This window comes from Scomber japonicus, chromosome 21 (genome assembly GCF_027409825.1).
Source record: "Scomber japonicus isolate fScoJap1 chromosome 21, fScoJap1.pri, whole genome shotgun sequence".
In the NCBI taxonomy this organism is placed as follows: domain Eukaryota; kingdom Metazoa; phylum Chordata; class Actinopteri; order Scombriformes; family Scombridae; genus Scomber; species Scomber japonicus.
In genome coordinates, this window is record NC_070598.1 from 13609249 (window position 1) to 13628093 (window position 18845).

Below are 18845 nucleotides of genomic sequence, written 5' to 3' on the forward strand. Positions count from 1 at the left end.
AGCTAAGCAGTCATGCACGTGCACACTTACACTCGCTGTCGTGGGGTGGCCTTAGCTTGCCATATAAATCTTTGCCACTCACCTTCAAATGGAGTGGTGCGGTGGGCCCAGTAAATATGAGGGAGTGTGTGTGTGTGTTTGACCACAGATGCAGGTGGAGCTGCGGTGCGGTTGGGCAGACAGTGAGCATCGTTCCAGCTCCAGCCCTGGCAACGCCATCACTCCTGTCACGATTCAAACACTACAGCCTTGCAGTGGTTATGAGCTGTGGCGAGAGGTTATGTGAAAGTGTGCCTTTGTTGCTGAATTTGCTCAGAAAATGAACTTCAGAATGAGCAACTTTTGAATAAGACATATATTTCTGTGTTGGAGGCACACAGCAGGGAAGTACTGCATCAACTTTAAAAAAAAAAAAATTCAATCAGCATCAGAACTAAAAAAGACTTATATGTCGTGTATGACTGGCAGACATAAGAGTTAAGTTTCAGCATGTTTCTGCTTTATAGTATCTAATCAAGAATAGATCTCATACTACTGCTTAGCTTGTGTAGGATATATGCATGATGAGAGACTCCTGCAATGGCTTCCTCTGTATATCAGTGCTTTATTGAAACAGTATGGGATTTGTCAAAACTACATCTGGTCAAATAACATAATTTGTAAAACTAGATGCCAGAAAAACCTAATACAACCCATTGCAAACACGACAAACCCTTTCTCCATCTTATGGGTGCCTGAATGTGTGTATTTATGTATGTGTAGCTAACTGTCGCTGACCTCTAAAAGACACATCCTGCTCTCTAAGTCCATTAACACCTACCACCAAATCTTATTTAGACCAATCAGACCCGCCCCCCCGACACACATGAATAGCAATGTCACAGTATAGAATCACTTGGGAATGCCTCATCTGTGTGAGACCAGCATAGTTGTGGACGCCCGGCCCCTTGGAGTTGACACTCCTGGCTGGGATCCCTGGCATCCTCAGCTTCCTGATTACCAGCTGTCCCTGCCCCGCTCAGTCTGTCAAATCCCAGTAACTGAGAAATAAACAAACAGTAAACAAAGGGCCTAGTTTAGCACCATCACCCGCCACAGCATGACAACAGGTTTGTCACTCTCGCTGCCTGCCAGAGGAAACTGAGCCCAGCCGAGGCCTTCTTCATCCTCAAACCACTGGAGGAGGAGCTGCAATCAGTGACAGCGGGTTTGTCTACCTTGCCTCAAGACAAACAGCATCAGCCAAACCAAGAATAAGGAAACACAGACTGAAACAACCTAATAGCGTGCCGTTCTGGTTCTTTGATTGAGCAGAAACTCCTTGCAGCTCTGCTGAGGATGGAGGCTTTGTGTCTAATCCCCCTCCCCTTTCTTCCTTATTGTCTCAATCTGTGGACATCTGCTCGGTACAGAGACAAATTCCCCTAACTTGAGACACACTAGCCACCAAGAGGAGAACACAGGCCTATTAATAGGCTTCCTGCTCGTAAAAGAGATGTGGCAGATCAGGTTTTTTGGGGGAGTTTGATATGCATGTAATACAATATTAGTTCAATTGTGATGCACCGTCAGAGGCCCCCACTATGGAAATCTGCATGAAATCACTGTCTGGGCAAGGTCGTAAATCACCAATGGCGTTGTTTATTATTGCAGTACAGTTTTATGGAGGGCGGGCGCTTTGCTGGGACGTCCTGGTGAGGAATGCCCAACAAAGGACCGGCTAGGTAATGGCCACTTTATTGCCAAGGGGGGGTTGATGGGAGTTCAGTGAAGAGCAGGCCTCTTGAGAATTACAGAGTTACTGTAAAGACTGATTAAAGCACAGGAACACCTATATCTACCAAATGCAATGTTCACCAAGCACCCACCAGATCAACTGATGATAGATCTCATAGAAAAGTTGTGAGTAGAGGACGGCAAATCAGGTGAATGACACAGGCTAAACAGACACAAGCTTGCTCGTATTTTTATTCCTTTCCCATTTTGTGCGAGAAGCCAGAGCAGCTGGCTGACATGCCACAACACCCACTTTTTCTTTCGCGAAATGTCTGGTCTGGTTGCGTCTGACTGTTTCTGCCAGGTCTCCAAGCATCAGGAAAACTTATCAAAGAGAACAAACCTCTATTCTACCCTGCAGAGAGAGAGCAGCACTCTCTCGTCTGCTAGAGCGACAGTCAGAACCTCAGACAGTACTTAGTCTTTCAGCTGTTCGGAAGTGGGAAAAGCACATTAGGGGTCATTGTGCTGGTGCATTCCGGTGGTAGGAGCTTGACTGCTTTGTCCAGTCTGGCAGACAAACATGCCTCAACCTGGCCATTACTCCCACTCCATCTGAAAACATAATTGATCTCGATATTAAACGGATCGTGCGGCTCTAAATAAAATTCCATGCATGCTTAATTCTCCAACGTGGTTGTGGAGGCTGGACCCTTTCTTCCCTGTCCAGGTTAGTGGTACATGTTGGACTGTCTTAACTGTGACCACCTCATAAAATCATACTCATAAAGATTTTTCATGTGTTTTTTAAAGTAACTCAGGTCTGTATGGCTTGAAGTCTTTTGATATCTGCAAATTATGCATGGGCTCTGCTACAAACTTAGACTGCAGTATAAGGACTATTATAAATGTCGGCCTGCGCATTGGCTCGGCTTTAGAACCCACAAGAATGCATGACACATGTAGTTTGCTATCAAGAAAATCCAGTATTGTCTCACACGAATTATGGAAATTGAAATTTATGAGATGCTTCTAAGGAGAAAAAAACAATACATCGAATTAATAGAAATGCAACCACAAAAATATTGAACCTTTGCATAATAGAAATCACGCTAGTTATTCAAGAGCCTTCACAAAAGCATGCCTGTAATTTCAGATGCAGCCATGATGTATAAAGTATTTTATTGCAGCTATTGTGAGGATTTAAAGGATGTGATTAGCATGTGGGTATGTGATGTTGTTTGGTCTAGACTTGCGCCAGCTCCAGTTTCTATTTGCTTCCTGGTAGGATTAGTGGTCGAGGCCTGTGACATCAGTGTCAGTCTGGGGACACTGGGGGCAGATAATGGTGTTATTAATAATAACACAATGCAGTGTTAAAAGAAGTTTAACAAGACCTCAACATATTTTTTTACTGACCTTAACCTTTAGTTCTGTCACCCCTAAATTCTATATTTGAGACATACATTTGATTTGATCATTTAATTCCATCAAATCAGGTACTGTAGTAACCACAAGTATTTTCTCTATTTGCAAAAGTATTTTGTGAAAATGACTGTATTATATTTTAAAACAAAAACAGCAATATGTACTAGTTCACAAATCAGTTTTATTAATTTAAACACAATCAAATAATAATGTCAAAAACATCTGTACACATATTTTGCAGACACAACAATCTTTTGCATTTCACAATGAGGCCCATGTACTGTAAAGTATTTCCAGTTTGCATTAATGATTGCAACATAATAAAAAAAAGCGTGCTGTATGAATCTATAAAACATTTACCTACCATTACCTTGACCTAGCAGCAATATGTAGATACCCTGGAGTGCAGGGGACAAGTTGTTTTGAGAAGATGACATAATGTGGTCAAAGGAGGGGGGAATGGGGTGGGGTAGTGGGGTAGGGAGGACAGGGATCCGAATTGAAATGTAAAGGCCAACAGTGATCATGTGCAAAGGAGGGAAAATCAGAAACACAACAACTTGGTTTCTGTTTAAGAAATTCACAGTCGATAGCACATGTCCTGTATGTTCACAAACCCCTCGAAGTTAGTGGCTTTTCTCTCAATGTTAATTATGGTTTCCCCATCCACAGATGCAGAAGCACTAAGAAAAGGGCTTTGTGTGTTTCAGCTATTTCAAAGAGGGGCACAGAATGTATTTTCAACGTCAAATAAAAACACTACATCATACAAAATTACGCTTGCTGTACAAGAGTTTTGTTATAGTGTTTGTATAAAAGATAATAAAACCTATTCAAGTCTGCTTTTTTAAATATCAGATTTATTCAAATTTGTTGTTAAATGGCTCTTGGGGGGAGGCAGGAAATTTGTGAGTTTTCTCACTTCCGTGCCAAATCCAAAACCCTTATCAGAATTAAGTTTGCTTCCAAATATGTGGGGTCAGGGCTGCAAGCTGGTGAAATGACATAAGGACACAAGTTGTGAGCTACCTTTCTGAATAACTAAAAAAAACAAATACCTCTTTCCCTTTGAAATATGAGTCTAAAAAGGACTTGCAATAGAGGAGACCTGTTATGCTATATAAAGATGTGAATGAAGTTTCCTGTAAGGACGAGAAACATCACAGAATCAAATGAAAGGTCATTGACACTTGACATCCATGCTTTTGGTCTTGACAAAACGATTTATCACAAAATCCCATTATCTACATATTTGTTTACTGAACAAAACTTGAACACATCAACACTTTAAGGCTTTGCACAAGCTTACGTATGTGCGATGGGATGCCTTTTTTTTTTTTACTTCAATGAAAAAGCATTGCCACCTTTCAAGAGCATGTACCTAAATGAATATAGGAAGGAATAGTCCAGTGATTACAAACTTACACACACAAAAAAAAGATTTCCTCTGTACACGATTGTCTCAGCATTGTAAATAAAGTTTTTTGTAATTTTCTTAAATTATTAGAAAACCCCCTTTTTTTGTTTCTTCCATAAATGTCTTCCTCTTGCTGTGGTGGAAATCAATAGTACTTTGTAAAAGGCACAAGTCTTTTATCATCGAGGTACCTTCTCAGTGGCACAGTGCCACTCACAAAGTCTCCGTTCATAAATAAGAAGCACAGGACTCCCAGGCCGACGGTTAACAGAGGAGCAGTCCGCTTTGTCTTTCTGTCCCATGACGGACGTGGGGAGACCGACAGAAAAGTGGGTAGACAGATAAGGAACAGCAATAAAGGGGAGCTGAGGGGCAGAAGGGGGAAAGAGCTAGAGGGATGAAGAAATGTCATCACCAGTAGCTGTGGGCCTGGGCTTTACTGTAGCTGAGTTCTGTGGCGAGGTGAGGCGAGGCGGGCGAGGCCATCAGTAGCTCTGCTCTCCTCACAGGTGTGAACCCTGACAGAGTCCCGGCACAAACAGGGGGGCCGTAAAACACTCTGACAGCTTCAGAAAGCAGCCAATTCACAGTAACCAGGGCAAGCAGCTGCAGCGCCGTAAATTCACCTCTCTCCTTCGCTTCCAGAAAAAAAAAAAAAAAAAGAAAAAAAAAAGTTTAGGGTTAAGACAAAGTGTGACCGTATGTCAGCACATTAACCGTGCGCTCAGCCTTCTTTTTTTCTCCATTCTCCTCTTCATTTCTTCCCGTGTAGTGGAAGACAGACGCCATGTAGCACAGGGGGGCCTTTTCTGAGCTGAGGGGTCTGTGGCAAGCGTGGGACAGGGCTGGAGGGCGGAGGTGAAAGGTTGCAGGGTGTGCTGAGGCGGAGCAGGGTTTACGGTGGTAGTGTAGTGCTACAAGTACTCCAGGTCTAGAGCGTGGTGGAGGGCCATGAGGTCTGAATGGCTGGAGATCCTCCAGAAGGGCATGTTGTGCTGTGGCAGGAGTAAAAAAAGAGGAATCATTATAACAATAATAAAACATCGAAATTAAAAAAAAAAAAAAAAAGGCAATTAATCAACTGGTTTATTTTTTTTTCATTTATTTATGGACATATTGTATTATTGTAAATTCCATATCTTTAAGTTTACTGATAGCAAAAGTAAATACAAACAGTCATTAACTTCTCAAAGCATTTTCATTATTTTCTGATATTTTAGCAACTAATAATTATTCTGATTAAATCTGAAAAATAATCTACAATTAAAATAATGGTGAGTTGTCGACCTATATTATTTTCTAAAGCTTGTAAAAAGTGCTAAGAAGCTTTCATGCTTTATACTGCAGCGTATACATATAATAAATAAAGTAGGTCTGCTTCATTCACCAGGAAAAGCAATCATTTTAACAATACACCCCAACTGCTCCTCTTTCTCCCTTGTGCATACATCTATGCAGCCAAATAGCACATCTGTACCTCTAACTAATTTCTCTGCTGCACCAAGCTGTAGTTTTATACTACCAAACCAATCCAATAGCTGTCTTCAGCCTCAATAGAAATAAACTCCCCACAGTGTTTTTGAATGAATCTCCTGCCTGTGAGTGTGTGTTTAGGACAGTGCAAATGAGCTGTTGTTCCCAAGCAGAGGACAGAGGAGAAACCTGAGTCGCAGAGAATGAAAGGAGCTTGTCAGGTAGAGTCCTCAGCTCCTCAGTGTGTGGAGCCCATTACCCTCCCCTTATCAAAGGTATGGCCTCTCCCAGGCATATGTTCCGCTTAGGAGAGCCTGCACTGACCCTTAAAAAGCTCTTTGCTTTTTGTTTTGTAAATTGTCTTTGCTTTTAAGTTTAAAAGCTGGAGATGTTATCTCTGCCATCTCTCCCAGGCAATGGTAATAACTGAAGGCAGAATTGTTTCAGGGATTGTGGATTTTTCTCAGGTTAGGGTGAAGGAATGAGGGCCGGGAGAACCTTCAGACATTTGCTTTTGTAGTTCCACACAGTGTCACGTCTGATATGAGGCCTCCTGACGGGTGAAATTGTTGTGTTATTTCACGTCCTCTCTGATGTTGACACAGAAACCTTTTACCGCATGGCGTGTCGTGGGACTAACCCAGCACTCAGACGGAGGGGGCAGGGGGGGACGCCTTATCCTTCCATCAATGTCACACTCCAACAACTCAAGACTGAGTAAAAATATTTGCATCTTTTTCCACAATCATCCCTCAAGACCTTTTTCCCAGTGCGTGTTCCCTTTTCATAATACAAAGCTATTGCTTTACACATTTATCCAGGGTAAAGGTTGCTACTTCTTCCTAATCACTCTTCATCTGTCCTCATGCTTCAACTCATTGTTTACTGAGAAACAGGTGAAAGAGGAGCTGGAGGCTTTTCAAAGAGAAACTCTGTGTCTTCACCCTGACACACTGTGGCTCACCATAACTGTCAGAGAAATACGCTTCTGGGCCGCTGATTAATTTGCTAATGAATATGTTTGCTGTGTGCGGCTTGCATGTGGCATTTGGTTTAACACCCAAACTTGGCAGAAATGCTGAATAAACAAACTGTGTAGCAAGAGCCAACAGGTAACATGAAAAGAGTAAGTCAGATGTCAGATTCATCTGAAGAGACACTGTCATGTTTCCTGAAACACTACAGGAGATTTCGGCTTCTGGCCTTTCTTCATCCATCTCGTGCTAACAGGCTTGTCATTGCAGTAAATATTCTAATTTCATCAACAATGATTTAAGTCTCTTTTATGCATGCTCTATTTACGGTGTGCCTTCAACATGCCTGAAAGGGCCTGTCTAGCATTACACATACAGCATTCACGCTGCTCAGGGCACCAAGCAGGAATATATAATTATGCCATCTCTCCCCTCCCCTGCTCTGTAAACCTGAGATGGCGGAGGAAGAGCACTGATTACACACCACAGACTTTCTCTCTTGTACTTGGATGCCCTATAAGAGGATAAACGAATGAAAGTAAAGTAAGGCTGTTAAGGAGGAGAGCTGGAGCGTTGATTCCTTTCTTTAGGAATGTATGGCAGGTATGTTTTGTGTTCTGAAGGCATTCATAATGAACTTTCGACCTTACAGAAAGTAATTATGAGTACAAGTGTTATCTTTTCATCAAGCCCTGATTTCAGATAAAATGTATTTCAGAGAAAATGTTTTCACTACTGTGTATACAGTATGAGTTGTCTATTATTCTCTTACCTTTTTTGAGCCTTGCTCCTCTTCCACACCATCGCCAACAACAATGTAAACAACTTTCCTCCCGAACCTTTGAATTACTCTCTCAAAGCAGCTCTCCTTTCCTGTAGAGGAGTTGACAGCAGAGTGTTAGTGGAGCATTGAATGCATGCAAACAGATACACAGGCACATTCAGACTTTTGACCCACACTAAACACCATCAAGTTGATTCAGAGGCACAGGGTGACAAGAGCCCCTTTAAAAACACCACACGCACACAAAATAGGGCAGAGTGCAAACACTTTGAGCTCGGCACGGAGATGTGATAAGATCAGCCTTCAGATAAAGACAAATCTGAAACGCATTAACTCTGTCCTTCTCCCCCCCAAACCTGGGACAAATGGACTTAAATCAGCTAAATCACTCTTGCATGGACCTGGTTAGAAGAACCAGTACGCTTAACGCTCTGAAGAACCCTAAGCTATGCTCTGCTCCAACTCTGCGCTGATGGGCCTGAAAATGGTGCAGGAGTGAAGCTTGATGTTTATTTTGCATTTGAAACAGTGAAAGGGAAGGACTGGAGGAAAAGGGGGGAGATGGGAGGAGGAGGGGGTTGCTGTTTCTGTGGAATGACATAAATGTGCAGAAGTGGTTTCATATGCAGAGACTGAGCAGGAGAGGCCTGGGGAGGCCCAGAACAGGCCCAGCTCCAAGAAAATAATCCCAGGCTGATTAGGCCTTCATAGAAGAACATCAATCCTCTTTGCTGACTGAATCTCCCACCCCATCCACGCCTCTGTCCCATCACTACAGTAGCATTCTTAACTAGCCTATTTTGTACAGAGATGCTACAATATAGCTGTACAGACAACCCTTTGCTATCTCTGCTTTTTAAAAAAAATACTGAACCAAACAAAGCCAACACACTGCACTTGTGTGATTTTAGATAGCATGCTGGCTTTCCAGAATCGGACCCCCCCACCCCGGTTGTACCATTTATATAGAACCGCGAGGTGGAATGACGGTGCAACATTCCCACCTTGAGTAGGCTGTGTAAATGGGGCTAATGTTTACACTCACATTGCTAAAGGATTGTTCCTAGCAGACAAAACACAAGAGGATTCAAATCACACATTTCAAAACACAAACTAACACGCATTTACCTATTTTGGTTGCACTATAAATATTCTCGATAGGAAAGACTATTCCCAGGCCGTAGAGCAGGACCTTAGCCAGGGCAGGGATGAGCTGCGTGGTGGTCACCAGGATATTCACACAGTTTGACCTGAAAAATAGAGGAGGAGAGCAAAAGGATTACATCATTCTAAATCATTGTGAGGGAGGACAAAAGAAAACACAGGGTGCAGAAAATAAAGACACAGCAATGTATCAGTTGTGTAAAACATGTACTACAATGACGGATTGGACCTCAGCTCCTTTTTAAAGTCAGATCCATTTGCACACTTATCTTTCAAAATCAGAGCACAAAACCTGTCCAAAAGACAAATCGAAGAACTAGTGTATTTTTTAATGGTTTGGGAGTATGGAGCTGACTTATTTACACCGCATGTGAGTTTATATATGTGTGGTATGGGACTGGGTACAATTTTCCTCACTGGAGTCCTACCTTGAGTGGATTAATGTTAGTGCTTTCAGTGCCAGTGTTAACCAGGAGTCCGTCAAGGCTTCAATTTCTGCTCGCAATTGCAACCAGGCTTCCCTTTTGGCTGGGCCCAGCAGACCTGAAACGCAGGGTAACATTGTTTGGGTTGGACCAGCCCTCTAAATACCACTGAAATTTTCAAAATTTACCCTGACCAAGTGGTGTGGCATGTTTGCTTTTTAAAATACACACACGTGAACACGCGTGGACACTCAAACAAACGCCCACACAATGAGGGCACGAACATCTGCAAACTCATTTCTACATGACAAATTTCTACAGGGCAGAACTGCTTGTTGGGGATTACCTCCGACGTTATTTTTGTAGGTGGTGTAGATTTCTTTTACTCGTCTGTAGCGGAAGGCCAACTTTCTCATCCAGTCCACTCCTCCCCTCACACCTGTGGCCAGACATAGGTTGGCACTGGTTGCTGCTGCGTGGAAACCGTCAGCGCTGAAGTTATACGTACTGAGATAAAGAAAAAGAAACAATTTGTTAGGACGAGCTGCTTCACCATTGATGGTAGCAAAATATATGACATATTTTTTATGCTGATCTTTGAACAAAGATCAAAGTGTACCAATGTTGTACCTTAGATCCTGGCCGTTGTCATCTGAGGACACGTCGTCGATATGTACCTGGTCACATTCCTGAAATACACAAAACATGCTCTTTGAATAATGTGTTTCTAAAAACATCTAAAAAGACTATTTTAGAACTAGATGTTTCTTTCGTAGGAGAAAGTCCCCATATGTTCTTGGTAGTTTTTCACTAGAAAAAATTCAGTAAAAATGAATTTAGGAAAAAGAGCTTTGACACCTCAATCTTAAACACCTTCTCTTTAACTCTCCGTCTATCCCTTTGAGTCATCTTACATGTTTCTTCCATTGTGCCCTCACTAGCACTGTCCAAACACAAACAAACCTTATCATTAGTTTGGATGGACCTGTGGCCCACAAAGTTTTTGCCACTAGAGGGGTCTAAAGATATTCAAAGCCACAGACATAACCAATTAAGTCTCAATCCAACAACTCTAAACACTCCCCTGGTTGGCATTTGAACTGCTATGTCTGTGAGTACAGATATATATACATACAGTAGAAGAATGTATGTAGGCTAGCTGAATGTATAAAGAGTCTTGGCACTAATGGTCTGTGCATGTGTATGTATATACGAGTGTGCATCTCCAAACATATGTGCACACTACTCTTCCCCTTTAGGGTGCCTGGCTCCTCTTGGAAAGGTAGAGGGATTCTGCAGCTCTGCACTGATTCCACCGGTACACAGTAACACAATCCAGACTTTCTGGTAAATGTAACCTACTAGAAAAATTGAACCTGATGCTAACCGCCAATGAAATTATGACCTCTGATTGCTGCTGCGCCACACACCAACACAGCCCCGGGGCCAGCCAGTCAGCCAGCCAGCCGGCAAAAGAGCGCAGGAGAAAGCAGACTAAAAATCTGTTATTAGTTTTCCATTTATAGGAGCGCTCAAGTGCCTCCCCCTTCCTCCCCTCTCCCCGCCCCATCAGCCAGCTTGAAATGTGAGGGACTCCTGCCTTGGCATTCAGATCAACACATTTCACATGGGGCACACGAGACAGGCTAGCTAAGCCTCTTTTTACTAAAACTTGGAAAAGCTAGCAATTTTGCCAAAAGGGGGTTGAGCAATAGCCTTGTTAAGAGCAAAAGGCTTTGAAATTAATGTGACATCAACATCTCAATTTGTTTCAGTCAGCTCTAATCTAGAATTAATAACACAGAGACTATTTGATATCTCTCTGAAGTAGTTTGAATAATTTCTCTGGTTTTAAATTGGTTGCATAACTGCCAAAAAAGGTTCTCACCTGTTTAAAGTTATGTGAAAAATAATAATTTCACATGGAAATTGAAACTTGAGGGAGAGAATTCCCCTCCGGTTTCAAGTATGAAAAATCCTTCCCGAATTTTTAAGCTTTTTAATTAAGTTTCATCCGGCTGTTAAGACACCCAAACACAGAAAGGACTTCCTTGTTTTAAGTCAATCTAACTGAGGCCAAATGCTGACGTTATTGCATTCCTCTCTAATGCTAGAGCAGGGTAAGGGTAAGGGCTTTGGACCGTAAACCTTTTTTATTTTACTGGTTCCCCTCTGAACAAATTTTTCATCTCCCTGGATTTGTGGAGAGAGGGAGGGGAGAGCGACGTGAGGAAAAACTCAAACCAGCTGTTCTTTAACAGAATTAAAATCTTGACCCCCAACCCCTGCTCTAATGCAGCCATTCTCTCGCCAAGCCTCTCCCAGCAAGCACCGAGATCCAAAGAGGAAAAGACTTTGACCCCGTGACCCTTTCCCCTCCTCTCCGGGGCTCCTGCACCCCGATAAGGGGGTGGAAGGGAAGAGAGGTAGAGATGGAGGAGAGCAGCGGGTAAAAGGCTGGGGGAGACAGCCCAAAGTGACCTCACATGGAGTGGGCTCTGAGCCCTGCGTTCCAGAAGATGGACTGCCAATTGGAGATGGGGTGTAGGCGGGGGCTCTTAGCTCTGTTGGCCTAATCTGTTTCCAGACACTCACCAGCAGATCTTTAATAGTTGAAGAAAGCAGCAATTTGTCCCAGCTTGAGGATTTGCTGCCAACAGACTTGTGGATAATTTATGTTCACAAATTATCCAAAAATTTTCCTCAGAAGAAAATCCAAGCCAGAAGTATTAGTGTGCGTAATTCCTTTAGTAGTGGAGGCATGTCTGTTTGTTTAGGAAAACAAAAACAGCTCCCTGGGTTAAGTACCTCATAAAGCCTCCATTCAGAGACCTCCCATTCTGGTGCAAGTGACTGGAATGCTTCTATTATCCTTTAATTACCCACTAATAAATCAGACACAATCAGCTAACTGCAAAAGCTCTTGCCACCTCTTTTACTTTGAACACACGCCCATGCAGTTCCACTCATTTGCTCAACCATTGCTTAATTGTATGCTGTCCCCTGGTACCTTGTTGAATAACAATAGTTCCTCATATTTGTTCTTCCCATGTAATGTGTTTCTTTCAGAGTCTGACAGCCAGCAGGGATCAAAACAGATATTTGAGAACAATATTACTCAGCATGTTAATTATGGGTCTGCCAGATCCAAACTCTAACATGACTCTAAACACATAAATATGTCTTGGCAATTAGACCTAACAGAGGCCATTATAACTGCTGCCTGATTATGAATGATTTTTCATGGACTTGTCCAAATCCTCAAAGCTAATAAACAAATCAAACCTCACTGAATATAATGTAATGAAAATTCAAAAGGCCTGGAAAAATACAGGCGGTTGAGTTCTTCTCACCATGCTGCTTATTTACAGTTTGAATGCACTATGTTTACATAGCTTTCTAATTATGTAGATATTACGACACTTAATTAGCAGCTAAACGGGGCTCACAGAAGTTATGTGTATGTGTGTGTGTACTGAGGTTTGAGGGGGTTGTTGGAAGAATGCACAGACCCAAACAGTTACTGTTCCCAGCTGGGGCTGGCATAAACCTCTGCACTGGCTCCTTGGGAGGACTGGGAAAGCTAACAGAGGAGGTGGCTGTGGGCAATGTCGTACAGTAACCCTTACACATACTCATTAAGAGCCACTTCTGAAGGCCACATAAACACCACAGAGTCATGGATGGTGCAGGTTCAACTCAGTTAAGTACAGTTGTAGAATTGGGTGGTGAATTTTACTAACTGATGGACACGCTGATAAACTCAGTGGCATTCTGGCATATTTGCATGTCTGAATGCTTCATTGCAAAAGACATAGAACTGCTCTTAAAAATCTAAAAAAATGGATGTCATTTTTAGTACAATTAGTGTTATGTTATGATTAAATAACTCACTTCCAGGACTTGCAAAATGATTCATAAACTCTGAAAGTTTGAGTCATTTTGAATGCTCAAAAGAAAAAAATAACAGTGCTTTTATTTTGTTTGTAGAACACTACCGATCTTCAGGATGGTGGCAGTTGAGGGGCAGTCTGAGAATTTCTTAGAACCTTTTGAACATCTCTTTTCCATCGAATCCCCCCATTCTCCCCTCACGAGCAAACAGTGGTCTCTCTAAAACCTACAATCACTGCTAACTCACACCAGATGTTCCTACTGTACTCAAGAGTGAAGAGCCTCCACCAGAAGCCATCACAATTACTCCTTATGCAAACACTATGTCTTTCTGTTAAATTCATCAGCAACATATTTTCTTTTATCGTAGTTCATTCAGCTACCAAACAATCCTTATCTGTTACAGAAAGGTGAAAACACCAAAATATGTGCAACAATTGAAGACAGGATGCTTCTGCTTCAGAAGGAATCCATCTCTACATCAGACACCCTCTCTTCCTCTCTCTGTCTCTGTCTCTCTGTCTGCTGAAAACTTTTCACCGAGGAGGAAGCTATCAGAGCCTTCTTTGTTCCCTTGGCATCTGTCATTAGGCAATCAGCGATGACGGCCTGAGTCTTCCTGTAGCCCTGGAAAGAGCTCAGAGTGGTGACTGCAACAGTCAGAGGCAGGGAGACGAAAGAGGGGGCTGCTCAGCAATGTTACCAAAACACAGAAATGGCCACACTACCTAAACTAACTCTTAGACCTGTTTTCCCATGCAGGTCTAGTTCACTGCTAGATGGACATTGTCCACTTTCTGGATACAAGCTGCTCCCACTCGCCTCCCCTCTCATCTTCTCGCTCAGGTGAGCTGTGTGTGTGTTGGATGGGGGTGGGTGGTCAAAACCAGTGTGAGCGATAACAGCCATCATCACAGCACCCCTTGTGACCCTACAGGCTAATGCCATGTGAAAAAGGCTCATCCATGGTTCGCAGGTTCTCAATACCGCCACTCCACCGGCAGAGGCTGTCATCCCCCCTGCGGTCTCTGACCCCCAGCAACTTCCTTCTCTGTTCCCACCACAGGCACCCCTGTCTGGGGGGAAAGGAGGAGGGTGCAGAGGGGAGGGGGTGCTGTGATTACCTGGGGGTCAAACACAGGATGTGGGTAACAAAGGGAGAGTTCTTCGAACCCACTTCATTCCAATCCACAATCTGTGCTTGAACAGTCACGGAATTCAAACAGCGGCGCCAAACAAAGCACAGGTATAGAGACGTCCATGCTGGTTTTACAAAAATTCACACGATCAGGAGAAGACATCCAGAAGGAGCACGCTCAGTTTTTTCAACAAGGATTGAATATTAACAAAGTGGTCTATAAAGTATTTTTGTAATAACTGGAAAAGTTAAAAAATAATAAAAAGAAAACACCCCACAGGTAGTGAAGAGTATAAATTAGTTGGGTGTGATGGATGAACTGCTTCTCATTATTTCCTATTTTAGGCATTGCACGTCCAAACCGCACCTCAAGGAGAGCAACATTAAATACAATATCAAATCTCAGGCATTTCAACATTTTTCCCTTGCAACAAATGTATCCACTGGACTGTTGTCTGGACAAATCTGTGTAATTTCTGTTCTCTTTCTCCACGGACAATCCTGGGCAGGTGTTATGTCTCCCTTTTTAATGCAGGGGTAGAAATTTACTTTTAAATATCATCATTTATCACCAGACAGTGATGTTATGTTTTCAGTGTACCCTCAACCCCTATTGGTGCATGAATCTGCTATGTTAGGATAGTGGGTAAAGGGTGGGGGCGAGGTGGAGCTCTGTGGAGCGAAGATTGACAGGGTGGCTTTGAAACCTCCACTTTCTCTCTGTAGTCTTTCCAAAACACATCAGTGGCCTTGCCTTGAGACTTGATGGAGTTCTGTCGAGGAGCCATGACAGAACTGCTGCATCAGTAGCCAGACAAATGATGAAATACCCACATCAGTGTGTATAGACCTAAATAAGCCCATATGAAAAAATATACTATATACTATATATAGATGTTAATTATTTAAAAGTATAAATTAAAAAAAAATTCTGATACTGAGCTACAGTGTTAATAGGTAACCAATGAACTGAATGACTTAATTTCATGATTCAGTGAATAGCACAGTTGGCGTTATGTTCGTTCTTACTGGGAATAAAATCACAAAAAAACAGGCAAGGAAAATACCATAAAGCTACCAATCATATGGAATGGTGAGTACAGGATCTGACTCTCTACAGCGAGACATAAAACCAACAGAATGGGTCCACAATAAGAGGCTCTGGAGGGCCATTTCAGCCTGTAGGAAAAGGTAACCGTGCGTTTCACAGCATCTCTCATTAACAGGCAGCCCCTGGGTGAGAGTGACAGAGGAGGTTTCAACCCTGCGACTGCAGGCTGGGAGCTATAAAAAGCAGTCAGTTCGCAGTGTCACAGGGTTGTTCCACAGATACAGTATGCATGTGTGAAAGAGTTTGTAGGTATTTTCACGAGTGTAAGTGCAGTATGTATGTTTTGTGTGTGTGTGTGTGTGTGTGTGTGTGTGTGTGTGTGTGTTAAAACTATGGCGCACAACATATTTAGAGTGCTTGTGCATGAGAGTGTGAAAGAGTGTTGCACACAGCATGGAGGCATCAGTGGACTAATTTAAAATGTTCCCACCTTTAGAGACCTCTCCCCCCTCTCTCTCTGTGAGTGGTTTGCCCCCATGCCCTTTATCCTCCAGACAGGGAGGATTGTTTTCTCACCCAGGGAGGGGGGAGATGGCAGCCCCTGTACCCCACTGCGAGGGGAACACAGGGGGCTCGGCCAGCGAGAGAGAGGCCCCCAGTTCCCACATACTGTTTAGCGTTAGCGTTTGGGCTGCAGCAGCGCACCTACAGTAAACTCACACCCTGAGTCACAGCAGAGCTGTCAGTCTTTGCAGTGAGATCAGTCTCAGTGGGCTTCATTATACACATCACCTCAAACCATCAATTAACTCCACATTCAAGCCCATGCCGGAGCACTAGAGTAAAAATGACAACCAGTGAATTTACTATTTTATAGTAAATATAAGATATCATGAAAAACAGTAATTTACTCGTATATTATTATGAAAAAGAAATATTATTGTCTAATTCTGAAAATAAAATAGATAAATTATTGTTATTACTCTACCATTATGTATTTGCTTTTAATTCACAAATTAACTAAATAATAAAATATACATTTATATTATTTATAGATTAATCTAAAATATAGATTTTTATTAAATCTCTGTAGCTATTAAAATACAACTTCTTCTATAAGGAAAATTAATACAGTGAAAATCACATCAATAGAGATCATATTGCCTTGGATTACTTTCGTAATACTGCCTTCAGTGAGAGCTTTTCTGATGATAAAAACAGATTGTGCTGTTCATACAATACTGCACACGTCCTTTAAAGGACTGAGTAGCAAATGGTTTTTGCGGGACGATCGATACAGAGATTTGTGTGTGTGTGGGTTGGGAGAAGTCTTTTAGGGGGTGCAGTATTTCTGGGACCCACCTTCAATACTATCTAACAGTGAATGAGAAAAGAGAGCGCTGATCCAGAAAAAGGTTAGAGGGAAAGAGAGGGAGAGAGAGACGTAAGGGTGAAACTGATCCCTGTTGACCCCTTCGGCATGCCCTCTTTCTTTTTATGACTTTCCTCCGAATCGTCACTCACCAGCTCTATCAACATGGTCCAGCCTCCATTCACACGCACACGCACACGCACACGCACACGCACACACACACACACACACACACACACACACACACACACACACACACACCAGCTAAGACTACAGACTGTAGCTTGCTGTAGCTTTGGCAGGCAAAACTGAATATAATGCTTGATTGTGACATTTAGAGGCTGTGTAAACAACTCAAATATGTTTCAAATGTTTGGATCAGATCAGATTAATGCTTAAAATCAACATTTTAATAAAAGCAAAAATAAGCAATGACTGTATGCATTGTAGATTTTAAGAAAGCTGAGTCCACATTTAATGTTCTTGTGCAGAGGCTGGCAGGACACCAGTGTTAAGACTTAGATGGACCACTCACACACACCGCTAGGCCACTAACTCTGCACCTGTGTTTCTGCACAGCCTCTGGGGTCTCCCTTTATGGCTTAGACTAAATTAGATGGACCATATGCATTTCTGCACATGCTTAAATACATAACTGCTGCTGGCTGTGGTATTTATAGTTGGACTCTATTTAGCTCTATCTGAGATGGAGGACTGTAAATCAGCAGAGAGGAAACACAACTGGTTAGGCGTTGCTGAGAACTGGCACTTAACACTCAGAGTGGTCCAGCTCAGTTTAGGAGGAGAGATCAATACGCCTTCAACAGAATGTCACTCCTCCTCTGGTATGATTGTTAATGACAATCGGTGCAATGTCTGCAGAGAGGTCTTTATGTTGGACATTCTTAAAAACATTCTTTCAGCAGACCACAGACTGCTATTTTAATTATAATACTATACTCTAGTTTAAACTGGAAAAAATCTGAAGCTTTTAAGTGTCAAAACAAAATCTAATCATTTCGTTACTGAGATAGAGCAGAAGAAATATACGCAGTGCATTTTTAAATAATTTTATAAGAAGTCTGGGCTGCCAATTCATCTGTGAACAGTTTCATTACACATGAAAAGAAATCAAAACACAGGACAGATGTTGAGCAAAACCACATTTAAGAGTTGTCACAAACTGCCATTTTTTCAAATGATTGGGGCACATCTATTAAATAAAGTGCAGCTACGATGGATTCTACATGGCCAGGGCATAAGGAAATATTTAACCAGCCAATTGCAGCCAATTAACTTTGATCACAATGACTGCGTTTGGAATCTCAGTCACTCGTCTGTCTGGGGGAGTATGAACATTTTCTTTCTCTGTCTCTCTCCCGTTTTTTCCTCCCTCTTGGGTTTGCTTCATGTAACACAGTCGAACATGGTGGTGAGTAATGAGACTTGGCAGACTGGCCACAGATCTCTTCACACTTAAGTATCAAACAAAACATTTCCTCTCCTGTGAGGTCAGCAGAAAACAGGACACTGAGGAAAAGCGCTGGGTCAGTGAGATCACATTCACCGAGAGAAACAGACTGAGAGGAGAAGGCAGGAAAAAAAAATCGAGGAATAAAAAATTCAATGAAAACAGAAGACAGTGAATTGGATAGAACTAGAAATACAATGGTGATAAATTACTTTGTTTATTGCTATAATGTGATGTGCACTGATGGGTGGGTCTCACATCTGGATCAGGACAGTAGCGGGTGTGTCTTCACATCTCTGAGTGTGAGTATACTGTATATATGAACGTGGCAAACATTTATCTGTACATACAGCCTGAGCTACGCATCTCTGACAGAATGAAGCACACTCGCGCACACACGCACAACCTCCCTACCCCTGATCCCTCTATTCCTGTGTCCCAGGGGCAGATTTTACACTAGCCGTACATGAATCAGGGGGGCAAAGAGGCATGGGAGGGGAGACGGTGGGGGATTTCATGCTGTGACGGAGGGGTCTGT

The 18845-nt window shown here is 42.5% G+C and overlaps 1 protein-coding gene across 9 annotated transcripts in view; it reads right to left on the reverse strand.

The window, feature by feature from the left end:
• Nucleotides 1-5475: 5475 nt before the first annotated feature.
• The window catches only part of eya1 (EYA transcriptional coactivator and phosphatase 1), a 31343-nt gene continuing 17973 nt past the window's right edge, over nt 5476-18845 (reverse strand). For all 9 annotated transcript variants that reach the window (XM_053342183.1, XM_053342181.1, XM_053342182.1 and 6 more), the window contains 6 exons: nt 10012-10070; nt 9728-9888; nt 9385-9499; nt 8921-9042; nt 7781-7881; nt 5476-5556 (listed from right to left, as the gene is read on the reverse strand). In XM_053342183.1, the coding sequence (XP_053198158.1) occupies nt 5476-5556; nt 7781-7881; nt 8921-9042; nt 9385-9499; nt 9728-9888; nt 10012-10070 (639 nt within the window). The remainder of the gene's footprint in view (nt 5557-7780; nt 7882-8920; nt 9043-9384; nt 9500-9727; nt 9889-10011; nt 10071-18845) is intronic.